This window comes from Monodon monoceros, unplaced genomic scaffold (assembly GCF_005190385.1).
Source record: "Monodon monoceros isolate NGI ecotype Baffin Bay Population unplaced genomic scaffold, NGI_Narwhal_1 Super_Scaffold_6, whole genome shotgun sequence".
NCBI lineage: Eukaryota > Metazoa > Chordata > Mammalia > Artiodactyla > Monodontidae > Monodon > Monodon monoceros.
The window spans coordinates 47,422,542-47,438,267 of NW_021703783.1; the positions used below are offsets into that span (position 1 = coordinate 47,422,542).

Here is a 15,726-nt window from a genome sequence, read left to right on the forward strand (position 1 = left end):
AGGATTATGTTTGGAATTCTCTTTGCTATTTCATCCCTCTTGCCTTACAGTTTTAAAAATTGGTAAAATCTATGATATCTGTGTCTGTGTTGTATATAATTGGAATGCCATAGTACCTACTGAGACACAGAGTGGATTTCTTTTACATGCTTCCTTTAAAAATTAATATTTTAATTCCATTGATTTAAGGAAATTATTGATTGTAAAATATTAATAATGGTTACCTGAACTCAGAACTGGGTGTATTGCATTAGTAGATTTATAAGAATAATATCAAGTTTTATATTTAATTTGATAAATTTCCTTTGAAAATAGTTCCCTTATATACTATTACTTTTTATATGAACAAATACATTGGAAATTGAAAACCAAAGGGTATATGGTGATTTTGCTCATAAATCTGTTTTCCAGCATTCATTTACTACATACATTGTCATCTGTAGTTCTTTTCTTTATTTCATAATTAATTTCAAAATTCAGCATTTTTTATCTAATTTAACATTTTCATATTTTTAAAGGTCCCCAGGTGCATCCAATTTTTCAACTTTACCAAAGATCTCTCCTTCATCTCTATCAAATAATTATAACAACATCAACAACAGAAAGTAAGCACTGAATCTTAAAAACTCTTTGTTTAATTGATCGCCCTATTGTGGTTGCAAAAAATCTCTTGTATCTAAAATTTAGGATAAAAGTCTTAATGCATTAAAATTGATTTTCTTTTAAATCACTGGTCAGTTCTTCAAGGAGTAACTTCACAAGAAAGCAAGCAGAGGTATAAACTTCTTGATTTAATATATATACTACAATAATTTACTAAAAGAGAAATAAAGCACTTTCAGAATTTCATATTCTAAACACTAATTATTGAAATATATATACAAGTCTGTTAGAATTCAAATTTTTAGGAACAGTATAAATTTCAGATGTCATTTTAGAACTAGACATGTAATCACAGACAATACATAGTGTTTTTTAAAAGTGTTTATCAGTGATTCTCAACTGGAAAACATACAAATTTTTATGTTTATCAAAAAGGCAATTACTTTTTCTGAAAAAGTTTGGAGAAACAATTCCCTTGCTCCATCAGGAATAGTATTCAGAATCTTAGGATTTACAAAAATTACATGAAAATGTGTGCCATATTGCTATAAGAAAAAGGATTCAAGGTCACTTGGGATTCACTATAACGTCTGACATGGATGTATTACCTTGAAAATTGGCATGGTTTTTTTATATAAAAGGATAAAAAGAAAACTCTATTTATAATTAGTCCATTCAATTATTTTTTATTTATTTTTAAATATTTAAATAAATTAAATTTATTTAAATTAACTTTATAAATTAAATTAAATTATTTAATAATAAATAAATTTAATAAATGTAATTTATTTATAAATTAATTAATAATTATTAATAATTAATTTAATAAATTAAACTTATTTATTTTTAATTTTTTTAATAATTATTTTTAAAATTTAATAAATTAAATTTATTTAAATTAAATTTATAAATTAAATTAAATTATTTAAATTAAAATTATAAATTAAATAATTAAATTAAATAAATAATAATAAATAATAATTATTTATTATTAGTCCATTCAAGAATTTTAATCCAGAGATGATATTGTCCTTTTACTTCTTGGAGATATACATTGTAGTTTATGCATTAGGTTTACAGGATTTATGTAGTTAAATATTTACACTACTTGTCCAGTTCATAAATGGCATCTGATTATTCCAAAGGGTAAATTCAAAAGGACTGAAACTATTCGTGAAATAATCTTTTAAAAAGCACCATTAATTGAATTTATAGGTTTAATTAATGTTCCCTTAAAATTCATATGGAGAGGTGGGGCTTGACAAAATGATTCTAATTTTAACATACATTTGGATTATAAATATATAATAGCCAAAATAACTTTGGAAAGGAAAAACAATGAGAAAGGATTAATCCTACTACATATCACAACCTGTTATAAAGATACAAGAATTCAAACAGCATAGTACTGACCCAAGAATATACCTCCAGATCAGTGGAATAGAAAAGGGAACCCAGAAACAGACCTTTATATATAAAAGAATGTAATGTGATCAGAAAGTATCCTAGACTAATGGAGAATGGGCAGATTATCCAGGAAATGCTATTGGAAAAATTGGATTGCTATTTCTCTTTAAAACTTTAAATTAAATTAAAATTTTAATTGTCAGGCATATTAAAAAGTAAACAGCAAATAAATGGAAAATATTCTTGCTACAAATGACAAAGGAAGGGCAGATATTCTTAGTATATCAAGCTCATAAAAATCAGTGAGAAATTTTTTAAGACAACTTGAAAAGTAGGTAAATGATGCAGCTGGGCAATGAAAATAAGAGAATTAAGACAAACATTTTAAATGTTCAAGTTCACTACTAACTAGAGATATGTAAATTAAAAACATAAACAACTCCATCCACTTTCCCCCACCTCAGTCTCATTGGGAAAAGTTAAGTGATGGTATCTGTTATTGTAAGGATTCTGTTTGAGTGGTTGGAGTATTAGTCCAACTTTCGTAGAAAAGAGTTTGCTATATATATCAAGAAGATTTAAAACACTAATTCCTTACTTCAGTAGTAACAAGGTACGTGCACTGTAGTATAATGGTGAAATATTGAAGACACTGGATATCCAAAATTGCAGTGTAGTGTGTTCTCTTCTATTTAAAAATGTATATCCACAGGCAAAAGAGTAAAGGGAAATATCCTCCTATAATCTGGTTTGTATTTTACATGGTATCTTTTAATGTAATTCATCAAAAGTCATTTTCTCATATGAGATAAAATATTATCTGTGTTTATACTAATTGCAGATGGCTCCCACATTTACTATAAAAGAATTTGGTTCCAGGTATAACATGTATTTATAGTTAGTTATTCTTTGGAGAGATTTTTTAGCATTTTATATAGACTGTATTGACCATAGGCTGTATTTTGACCAGAGTTGCCATATTAGTGTATGTGATCTGGTGCTTCTGTTTTTGTCTTATTTCCCTCTCACAGTAAAAATATGACAGTACAATCTGATCTCAAAACCTCTGACTGCAGAAAATATTAAGAGAGGAATTGGAGTGTTGTCTTAAAAGTTTAGAACATGATTAATTAATGATTCTACTCCTATGACTAGGTTATATTGTTAGCTATTTATATTTGTCTATTTTAGACACTAAAATAGTCCTTTCATATTAGGAAATTTTAATAGCAAACAGCTACTGGTACCACCTTACTTAAAAGTAAAACTTAACCTTTCTTAGTAAGGAACAAAATTGAAACATTTACAAAATGGAGAGTTCTTTTTTACTTTAAAAAACTTGAATTAATGTTATCATAACAATTATTTCACATAAAATTTATTTCTTGACTTTCTTTTCGACTTCTGGAAATAAGTAGCTGCTTAAGACTTCAGATGGAAATAGCATAGTTTCTTTAAATGTATGTAAAATGGGTAATGACCTTTTAAGATTAAATACGTTTATGAAACTTCATATATGTGGAGATAATACTCCAAGTGTAAACTGCATATTAAAATCAGTAGTTGTGACACAACGTTTATATGGCATTTATTTACAAATTCAAGACTTAAACTGATACATTATTAAGATATAAAGTTTTCATTTCCAGAAATAAGAATATTTGTTATAAAAGTAATAACAAAGTGTACTTGGAATTATTTCACTGAAGTTTAATAAAGTTTAAGTTTTTATTAAAGACTAATATTATGAAGAATCAGATGCCAGAATATTGTTCATTCACCCTGTGTAGTAGTTTTACTTGTTAATCCGTTCAATATTAATTCTTGCCTCAATTATAATTTAAGTACATTTTTAATATGTACCAAAATCTTTCCACTCTCCGCATTTTTCTTCTGTCTTGCTGCATTTGCTTTACTATAATACTTCCTCTGAAAAAACCTCTTTAATGTATTTATTGTCTCAACTCTTGGCATTCCACATCCGGGCACATTCTATTTTTCTGTTAATTCATTTAAAGCTCTTTTATTTGAAATGGAAATGACTCCCTGTAAGAGATTAAACGATGAAAAGGAACTGGATTTTGGAGACTGCCAGAGACTAGCCATCTGGCTTTTGACAAGTTAGTTGCTGAAAGTGTCATTTCATTAACTGCAAAGTGAGCATAATTACAGTTATGAGGATTAAATTATAGATTTATAGTGTTTATAATGTTAAATGTAAATGCTAATTGAAAAGTCAGTTTCAGCCACCATCACCCTGATACTAAAACCAGACAGAGATGCTACAAAAAAAGAAAATTACAGACCAATATTACTGATGAATATAGATGCAGAAATCCTCAATAAAATACTAGCAAACAGAATCCAACAACACATTAAAAGTATACACCAAGATCAAGTGGGATTTATCCCAGGGATGCAAGGATTCTTCAATATACACAAATCAATCAATGTGATACACCATATTAACAAATTGAAGAATAAAAACCATATGTTCATGTCAATAGATGCAGAAAAAGCTTTTGACAAAATTCAACACACATTTATGATAAAAACTCTCCAGAAAGTGGGCATAGAGGGAACCTGCCTCAACAAAATAAAGGCTATATATGACAAACCCACAGCAAACATCATTCTCAATGGTGAAAAACTAAAAGCATTTCCTCTAAGGTCAGGAAGAAGACAAGGATGTCCACTCTCGCCACTGTTATTCAACATAGTTTTGAAAGTCCTAGCCATGGCAATCAGAGAAGAAAAAGAAATAAAAGGAATCCATATTGGAAAAGAAGAGGTAAAACTGTCACTGTTTGCAGATGACATGATACTACACATAGAGAATCCTAAAGATGCCACCAGAAAACTAGAAAACTACTGTAGAAAACTACTAGAGTTAATCAGTGAATTTGGTAAAGTTGCAGGATACAGAATTAATGCACAGAAATCTTGCATTCCTATACACTAACAATGAAAGATCAGAAAGAAAAATTAAGGAAACACTCCCATTCACGATTGCAACAAAAAGAATAAAATACCTAGGAATAAACCTACCTATGGAGGTAAAAGACCTGTACTCAGAAAACTATAATACACTGCTGAAAGAAATCAAAGATGACACAAACATATGGAGAGATATACCATGTTCTTGGCTTAGAAGAATCAATGCTGTGAAAATCACTATACTATCCACAGCAATCTACAGATTCATTGCAATCCCTATCAAACTACCAGTGGCATTTTTTACAGAACTAGAACAAAAGATCTTAAAATTTGTATGGAGACACAAAAGACCTCGAACAGCCAAAGCAATCCTGAGGGGAAAAAAACAGAGCTGGGGGAATCAGACTCCCTGACTTCAGACTATACTACAAAGCTACAGTAATCAAGACAATATGGTACTGGCACAGAAACAGGAATATTGATCATTGGAACAGGATAGAAAGCCCAGAGATAAACCCATGCACATATGGTCACCTTATCTTTGATAAAGGAGGCAAGAATATACAATGGAGAAAAGACAGCCTCTTCAATAAGTGGTGCTGGGAAAACTGGACAGCTACATTTAAAAGAATGAAATTAGAACCTCCCTAATACCATACACAAAAATAAACTCAAAATGGATTAAAGACCTAAATGTAAGCTCAGACACTGTAAAACTCTTAGAGGAAAACATAGGAGGAACACTCTTTGACATAAATCACAGCAAGATCTTTTTTGACCCACCTCCTAGAGTAATGGAAATAAAAACAAAAATAAACAAATGGGATCTAATGAAACTTAAAAGCTTTTTGCACAGCAAAGGGAACTATAAGCAAGATGAAAAGACAACCCTCAGGATGGGAGAAAATATTTGCAAGCAAATCAAAGAACAAAGGATTAAGCTCCAAAATATACAACAGTTCATGCAGCTCAATATCAAAAAACAAACAACCCAATCAAAAAAATGGGCAGAAGACCTAAATAGACATCTCTCCAAAGAAGGCATTCACATGGCCAAGAGGCACATGAAAAGCTGCTCAACATCACTAATTATTAGAGAAATGCAAATCAAAACTACAATGAGGTATCACCTCACACCAGTTAGAATGGGCATCATCAGAAAATCTACAAACAATAAGTACTGGAGAGGGTGTGGAGAAAAGGGAACCCTCTTGCACTGTTGGGAATGTAAATTGATCCAGCCACTATGGAGAACAGTGTGGAGGTTCCTTAAAAAACTAAAAATAGAATTACCATATGACCCAGCAATCCCACTACTGGCCATATACCCAGAGAAAACCATAATTCAAAAAGACACGTGCACCCCAGTGTTCATTGCAGCACTATTTACAATAGCCAGGTCATGAAAGCAACCTAAATGCCCATCGACCGATGAGTGGATAAAGAAGATGTGGTACATCTATACAATGGAGTATTACTCAGCCATAAAAAGGAACAAAATTGGGTCATTTGTAGAGATGTGGATGGACCTAGAGACTGTCATACAGAGCGAAGTAAGTCAGAAAGAAAAAACAAGTATCATATATTAACGCATATGTGTGGAATCTAGAAAAAGGGTACAGATGAACCAGTTTGCAAGGCAGAAATAGAGACACAGAAGTAGAGAACAAATGTATGGACAACAAGGGGAGAAAGTGGAGAGGAGGGTGGGATGAATTGGGAGATTGGGATTGACATATATACAGTAATATGTATAAAATAGATAACTAATAACGTGCTGTATAAAAATACATAAAATTAAATTTTAAAAAGTCAGTTTCAAATATTTATAGAAAGGGCTCGATTTTACTAAAAAATGTTATATTTTTAAATGTATATTCATTTAAAATGAATTAATCTAGCATAGCATTAAAATTCCCATTAAGATTACTGGCAAATTTATTTGTTTTTGCAAAGTAACATAACCTTATGGGATAAGGACTAGCTTACAACCTTTAGAAAAAAAAATAGCAGCAGTAGTCATGAAAGATACAGAGGCTGTCTTTCGGGTTTAGGTTTACATGTACTTTGTCGAAGTGTTTAAAGAGCCGTTGGTTTTGATATTTTCCACGACAGACTTTATTTGATTTAAAGAACACATAAGATGTGGATTATAAGTGACCAATGAAGATAGTATTAAAATATTTTTAATTTGTTAGTTTTCTTTATTATCATTGAGCATGTAGACTGCCATCTTACTCTTTGGCCAAGGTTTATACTTATCCTGTCACTTAAACTAAAATGTAGATACCCTTTAAGGATTTGGATCACTTGTATGGGTGTTGGTGTGGGTGTGGGTGTATGCATGAGCATATATTTGGGCATACTTTCTCTCTGTACTCTGACTTAAGTTTTATTATAATTTTACAGCTGATATATATGGGGTTTTTTTAACATGTTGAAAATGTGTAGGCCTTGCATTTTTGTAATATATAGCAGACCTTGATTTTAAGCACTTCTTTTTTTTTAACTTTTTTTTTTTAATTATTATTTATTTTTGGCTGTGATGGGTCTTCGTTTCTGTGCGAGGGCTTTCTCTAGTTGCGGTAAGCAGGGGCCACTCTTCATCGCGATGCGCGGGCCTCTCTCTATCGCGGCCTCTCTTGTTGCGGAGCACAGGCTCCAGACACGCAGGCTCAGTAGTTGTGGCTCACGGGCCCAGTTGCTCCGCGGCATGTGGGATCCTCCCTGACCAGGGCTCTAACCTGTGTCCCTGCATTGGCAGGCAGACTCTCAACCACTGCGCCACCAGGGAAGCCCCCTAAGCACTTCTTAAAGTGGTAAAAGGAAAACCAGGATTCAGTTTCTTATTACATGTCCTCAAAGTTAGATTCAAGAATCCAGTCACTGAGTGACTATATATGGAATTGCTGATAGGTGCCTTGAACTTTGTTGCTGCTAATATAAAATAAAATATGAGTTATAAGGCTAGTGATCTGCAAAATCCAAAAGATGCTTGAACCCTTTTTTTTTTTTCCTTTAAGTTTAAAACAAGTAAATAGCTACAAGTCTATGAATTGCTCAAGGCTGCACTTCTTTGGAGCCTGCTCTTTTTGTTTAACTTTGGGTTAGCTTGGTTTTTCAGTCTGAGAGTTGATCTTTTATTTGTGATGAAGGGGGGTGTTTTCTTAAAAATACAAAAATATTAGTGGGATAGCATTGTGTGTGTAAATTTTGGTTGATATGGTTTTGTGTGTTTTACCTGTTGGTTTGTTAGGGTGTGTATGTTTACTAAAGGCTTTGTTAGAACAAGCAGTAGTACAGTTCATTTTAACTGTTATAAAGTGAGAGTATAGAAGCTACAATAGGAAGTATTTGAAATTATAAGTAAAAACTTAAAAAAAAAAAATACCAGGGATAAATTATAGCCAATTGAGATTGTCAGAGTTACTGATTTACCATGTTTATTTGTAACACTGTATTCATTTATTTACATCATTATTTGCTTTTAGCAAATAACCTTGATTCTTGTTTAGGTTTGTTCTAGTGAATAAAAAAAATAATGACTGAAAATATGCTTTTGAATTATATCCAAAGCATCCATCATAAATATCTTATAAGATAACCTATTAAAAATTAAGGAAGAATCTATCCTTTTCCACAAAATTTTTTTTAGTTACATGTAAAAAGAAAGAGGGATCTAACTTATTGACTTCTCTTAGTTCTTTGTAAAATTACCCTGATTCTCTAAGGTTGAGTATTATGTAGGGGTTTTTTTAAGATTAATATTTATTATACTCATAGTACAAATTATCCTGAGGTTGTATTTACCTAGTTAAATAAACTGCATTAATCTGACAAACTAGAAGATTCTTTCCATAATAATAATAATACTGAAGTATGTACTCGCTTCGAATCATTTCATTTTTGCATTGCTGATCACCCCAGGCTGTTTTCTGCGTTTGAATACCAGATTTTGCTGGTCTAGCGTAGAATACTATAAATAGAATCTTCAGTGCATCAGAACAGTGATGTCACAAAGCCCCTGGAAATCTCTGCTCTCACCTGTAACTAAAGCACAACTCTTCCTGCTTCTACTGTTCTCACTCTATTACAGTAGCAGAATGTAAAAGGGACATCAGTGAGATGATTTATTGCTGCGGGTGGTGTTTAAAATCTGAATGTTTTACATTTGATGGAGCAATGAAGAATGGAGCAAGCTGTGAAGCTGCTCCAGTTAATCAAGGGTAGAAAGACATAATGTGGTTTGTATTGGTTGGTGTGGTATATGATGCCGTGATTTTCTTGATTGAATGAGGAGTATATTAATTAAGGGGGTTATTTTGATTTAGGTTCGTGTTAAAAGTACCTGAGTTAAGTGCTTTATAAAAAAATTAATGACTGACCACGTATCTCAAATAGGTTTAAAGTACTCTGTTCATTATAACTATATGATGATAACTGGCTGCATTATGAAAAAGATTTTTTGTTTTCTTCCAGTGTGAAAAACTCAAATTATTGTCTCCCATCATATACTGCTTATAAGAACTATGATTATTCAGAACCTGGAAGAAACAATGAACAGCCCGGCCTCTGTGGCCTAAGTAACTTGGGAAATACGTGTTTCATGAACTCAGCTATTCAGGTAGGTCTTTCCAAACAAAGTGAAACTCATATGTTTTATGGTAATCAATAATACAAGAGGAATAGAGTTGGGTTTTACTTGTCAGAATAGAGTATTATATGTGTTTGGAGAGTTTGTGTTTTCATGGAAGATTTAAGCATACACATTTGAATCATTCATTCTAAGAATATCTTATGATTCTCGGTTAGGTGGCATGTGATTGATTATCATATAGTAGAAGATTAAATATAAGTTCATACAAAAAATATAATTCCAAACAGAAAACCTAGGCTCTCTGAGAAGAAAATAAAGCTAGTGAGATCTCTCCTTTAGATGAAGTCTCTTGCTTTTTTAGACATTGGTGGGAATTTCAGAGAATGATTATTTTATGGTCACCAGTGTTCTAACTCTAAATAAAATTAATTTTAAATCTTTTTTTACCTTAATGTGAAATTAAGATTTGTAAAAATTAGAAAATTTTATGAACCTTTTGTATACATATTTTTAACAAATCACTTTCCCTTAATACTCTTTCAATTTGGGGATATAACAGATCACTGCCCTTTTTTCCCTTTGTCTCTCCATAGAGCTTCCCTTTTCTTCCTGCTCTGTCTGTACCTTCTTCCAGTTTTACTTGTGAAATATTTATGTCTTTGATTGATTGTGAAGTAACAAGATCCATGTATACTTTAATATCACTGTTACTGTGCATAAAATTAGAGCTGGTTATTTTATTCCCCTTTTACAAATAAAATTCTGTATTTCAAAAAGCCCAAAATAATGGTATACTATTTTGATATTTGAATTTTAACCTTCTTTTGGAAGTCTTTTTTTTTCTTTCTTTCCTTTTTTTTTTGTGTGTGTGCAATTCTGAATTTCTATTTTTAAATCTGCAGTATTCTGTTCTCTATATTTTAATACTGAATCTCCTGTGCCCAGGAGGCACCCTCCAAAGATATAAATTAAATACAGATATGGATTGATAAGGACATTATTGCAAATCTTGACTATCTGAGAAAAGTATAGGACTCTTTATCATCCAAAATTCAAAATAAATCCTTTGTACATAGTCATTAATCCAGTTGTTTCCTAAATGAACCATTGTCTTTATAGCATTCTTGAAAAACTAGAAATTTAACTGTCATAACTCTTGACCAGGAGTTGGCAACTTTTCTTAGACATGCACTGGGATGTATAATTGATTAATTCCTGATATCTTGGTTTAGAGTTGAGCCACTCAGGAAATAGCCTATCTGCTGAAGCAGATACTGTGTAGGTTAATAAACTATTCCTTTATAAACTTTTTTTGATGAGTAATATTGCTTATACTTTAATGTGAATTACTTTATCCAAAATTTTTTTCTAGGATCCTAGCACTAGTTAGACAATTAAATTTTGAAATATTTTATCTTTATTTTCCTGAAGAGGAGAAAGGGAACTCATCTGAGAAGAGCAAGCCAAAACATACTGTTATCCTGGCAGTTATTTAGATAACAAAGTAAAGTGCATGGGTGCTAAGCTTTCAGAGTAGGAACAGGGCAGTCATGTTGTAATTTTGTTTGTATATCTGTTGGACTACCCTGCCTAATCACTGAAAAATCATCTTCAGCACCACCTCTGAAAAATGTTTTATATAATCGGTGGTTACATCAGTATCAGAAAACCCTTTCTCACATCACCAATCATATTAATTGTTATACAACTGCTTATCCTTGCACTACCAAAATTACTTTGGTTCTGGAGGCTTGATATTCTTGAGGTCTTTTGGGTTTTGTTTTGTTTTTTAACATTGTAGTATGGAAAACCAGTCTTGGTGCTTTTTCATAAGGATTAAGACTAGGATTTTCAAAAAGTTTTAATAGCATAAGCATAAAAAATTTGAGTCTATTAGAACAAGAGTTAGTGTTCTTGCTAATCATTCATGGTAGTCTCTAGCTTACATTCAAACTAAATTCCTTCTAGGGCAATATTACATTCTAGTTTCCTGTGCCTTTGTTATAGTCTATTTAGTGTTGTCTCCTTATGATTAACTCAATTTCTCAAAAACAAGTATTAAAATGAAATCTTCTAATCAGCTATGTTGAGCTAGATTTGGCATTTGTTGAACTTTTTTGTGTATGTTTAAGGCATAAGAAACTTCATTTATTAGTTTTTGCTTCTGTTCAAAGCAATTTTATTACAATAGGTATGTCTAATGCTGACCGTCTCTCTTAATATATTTCACCTTTACATGTTTCATTTCAACTGAGATATAGCCATGAGGGTGAGGTTTGTTAGGGTGATAGTTTGTAATTTTCTGATAATATCATAAAGTAAGAAAAAATTTTCATGAAAATTTTAGCAAAGTATTTTAAGCAGTGGATATTATTTTATGTCTGTATCTTGTTGGAAACTGTACTTTTTCTAAAATAAAACTCTCCAATCAAGTTGGAGAAGAGAAAAAATTAGTTTTAATTTTTGCTGCTTTTAACTTTCAATCCAAATCCAGAATTAGAAAAGCTAGTACTTCAGTTTTATTTTCTGAAAGCATCTGTGATTTTTAATTGCTTTAGATGTCAGCTCTCAAGTTGAAAATTCACCATAGGAGGGACTATAAAATGGTGGCAGTAGCCTATGTTATTCTGTTTCATGAACACCATGTAAGTTCTTAGGTCCACAGATGAAAAGGGTAAAAGATAGTTAATAGAGTAGATTTTTTAAAATAATGTTTTTAGATACTGTTTCCTCAGTTATGCTTTTTTTTCAAGTGACTTCTGTGACTTCTGTGAAACTGAAGATAATTCATGAACTTCAGAAACTATTATTTTAAAAAATCTGATAATTTGTATTTTAATATAATTCCTTTTATTAATTCAGTAATTCTAAAAATATGAGTGGTCTTTAGTACATCAGGCAGTGTAATTATTGATATATTGTTAACAATATGGATGTGAAAACATACCTATTTTTTCTTTGTGAGAATGGGTCATGCTTAACCCATCAGTAGCCTTAAGATGACGAAATTGTTTGATAGCTTGTGATTAAAAACTTAAGCACCAATCTGAGTGTAATTTAATATCATTGTTATTATTCAGTTTAATTATATTGATATTCAAGATTTTCTCTGATTTAATGATACAACTGAGTATTAAATTTTTCTAATGAGCACAGTACTGCCATACAGTTTCAATTTATCAAGTTAATATTTACTGAATGGCAAACATGTGAGATACTTTTAGACATAGATCCTGACTTATGAAGAGTATAGTCTTGATATTGTGATTTTTCACGCTTTACTTTTAGCATGAAAATTTTTTTTTAATTATTACTTTGAAAAGTTTAATTGTATCCTCAATATTTAAACAGATGTAGTGAAGTTGCTTTGGTTGGGTGAAGTGCCCGGAGTCCCATCTGCTTTCTTCTATTTAGTGGCCCCAGAAGCATTCTCATGGGATCCCAGGACTCTGAGGAACAGTTTAAAAACCATATTCTGGCTAGAGAAAAGAAAACAACACATTAAAAATTAGCAATAAAAGTTAGAAGCACAGACTATGGAGTTACACTATCTGGATTGAAAGCGTCTCTACTACTGATCACCTGTGCTGCCCTGTTTAAGTTGTTTCTATAACTCATTTTTCTCCTCAGGTGAGGAAGATAATAGTACCCATATCTTAGGAGTTTTGTGGGGATTAAGTGAGTTGATGAATATAAAGCTCTTAGGATAGTGACTGGCACATTGTAAACGAATAGGTATTAGATTGTGATATTATTTTATCTTTTTAAATTGAAGGAGTCAAGCAGAATGACTTCGGGAAAATTCTACCATCCATAGTCCCTGTATTTATTTGTTCTCCTTTCCTACAAGTCTTATTCCACTTTGTCAGGACCTAGTGAATGAAGAAAGACTTGAATGTACTTTTAATTTTTTTTTTGCTTAGTAGTATTACAGTAATGGTATTTATCATTATAAATCAGTATTATCCATTTCTGAGCTGTGTTAATTTAGCTCTCCTAGGCATACTGATAGGCAAGGGATATAACAACATAGAACTGTTCATGAATAAGCAAGCTGCAGGAAATTTAAAATTCTTGAGTTCAGGTTATCTCTGGCCTCAGCCTCCTGAGTAGTTATGATTACAGGCATATACCACCGTGTCCCAGTGGTACAAATAAGTTAACAAAGTAGTTTTCTAGGGCCCTAAATGTATTACTCCATTGAGAGAATGTCTAGTTTTTGAAATTTGCATTATTGGAGGTAATTTTAATTAGCATTAGTTGAGTAGATTTCAGGAGCACTCCAACCCTTGTCTTTTTCATTGTCAAGGCCTAGGAGGCTATGATTGGCCTCCTGAAAGAAGCAACTCTTCAGATGGATTTGAAGCAGGGGAGTGATATATGGTCTTTTTCACTGGAAAGCTGCATGGCATGAGATAGTTGTTTTCAAACTCTTTACTTGGAAGTAATAGGTCTCCTTAAATAGACTCTAGGAATTCACTGAAAAAACTGATAGTAATCAAGAACCAACCTGTTCATTATCCCTGTCACACAACGCAAAGTCAGTTGAAATTCCAGGCATTTTTAAGGTCAGCTTCTTCCTGTGATCTGTTGGGTTAGGGAAAAAATCTTTCTGTAAATTCAGAAGAATATAGAAAGTTTTTTTTATAAGACTTAATTAAAGAGAATGAGTGATACTACACAGAAATAATATTCTTTTAGGAAACTAGATTCTCATTATAATGTAAAACAGTAAAAAAGTCATTACTAAAGCTATTATTTCTGTGTTCTAGTACTTCATAGCTTTGAATGTGACTAAGTGTAATGATTTTCTACACTTACCTGAGACTCTCATTTTGCATTTATTGGAACAAATTCTTGGAAACACACTTTAACATGAAGCTTTGTAATTTTATTCAAATTAACCAAACTTACAGTTGAATAAATGAACAGTTTCAATCACAAAAAGAAACACCTAACCCCTGAGACATAAGAATTTTAAAAAACAGTTTAGGATTTTAAAGAAAATGACTTCCGATAAACTGAGAATGTGGCTGATTAAAAGTTCAAATAATATTCCTAGGGCAGATTTTTATCTATCCAAGCAATTAAACTCAATTATTTGAGTTTCTTCCATACCATGTGCCAAAAATTACATGGCAAACTAGCATCAAAAATATGTTTAATTATCAAATGACAACTCAGTCAGATCTTTCCAATTTGATAAAGGTAAAGAAATGGAAACAGCCTTACTTGTATTAGAACCATTCACTTTCCCATCACAGATACCAATGTTTCTACTTCTCCCTTGTTTGCAGGGAAAGGGAGAAGTATCCCTTCCCTTTAGAAAAAGAAAAGGGGCTGGGAAAAGAGAACCTGAATTCTCAGGCAGCTTATTTGTGGAAAGAGTATATATAGCAAAGTTCTGTAAGTATTTAGTTTTCATAACTGGAGCAGAAACGGTATCTCTGAAAGAATGCCTTGTACCTGTGTAACTTGGCTAAAATGATTTCTAGTCATGAAAATATATGCCTTTCTTAACCAACAGTCTTACTTGTCTGTTCTCCACATTCTTCCAAATTAATATACAAATTTCTCTAGGATTAATGCTTCTATTTCTGTTAATAAAAACTTTCTAATGTTTTGTCAGTCCCTAATTCTATAATAGGAAATGACAAGAGTACAGGTTACAGGGGAAAGGCTTATTTCAAGGAGTTGTAAATAATTACACCTGATTTTAATACAGAATTGTTTTACATTATATTCACTAGGTAGAATTACTTGCAGTGCTAACATTTATGGCAGCAGTTTTTAATATAATCACACTGAAGTATCTTGTATTGATTTTAATAACTACTCAAAGTATCTGTAATTGAAAACATAAGAAATGTTAATCTTTAATATATAACGGTAACTACAAATTTGCCCCCTCTAACAAAACAAAACAAAAGAAAAAGCGGTTCCAGATTTACTTCTGTTACCTAAAAATCAAAAACAGTTCATTTTCTTGATGTCAAAATCTTTTCTAAAATACATTTTCTTCCTTTAATAAAGGTATGCATATCATTCAACACATTATGATTGGAATATTCTTAAGTATATCAGGGTTATGTTCGAAATTTTATAAATTGGTATTATTGAATAGTGTCACTAGAAAATATAAGATATTGGACTGATAGAGCCTTTCAAAGGAGAAAGACATG

At 31.5% G+C, this 15,726-nt stretch overlaps 1 protein-coding gene across 6 annotated transcripts in view; it reads left to right on the forward strand.

The window, feature by feature from the left end:
- USP15 (ubiquitin specific peptidase 15) overlaps positions 1–15,726 on the forward strand; it is a 130,568-nt gene that overhangs the window by 72,416 nt on the left and 42,426 nt on the right. For 3 of the 6 annotated variants that reach the window (XM_029204399.1, XM_029204404.1, XM_029204400.1), the window contains exons 7-8: positions 519–605; positions 9,427–9,571. The exons of 1 other annotated variant lie outside the window; for it this stretch is intronic. In XM_029204399.1, coding sequence (XP_029060232.1) covers positions 519–605; positions 9,427–9,571 — 232 coding nt within the window. The remainder of the gene's footprint in view (positions 1–518; positions 606–9,426; positions 9,572–15,726) is intronic. 2 more of the 6 variants (XM_029204401.1, XM_029204402.1) reach the window with 1 other exon arrangement.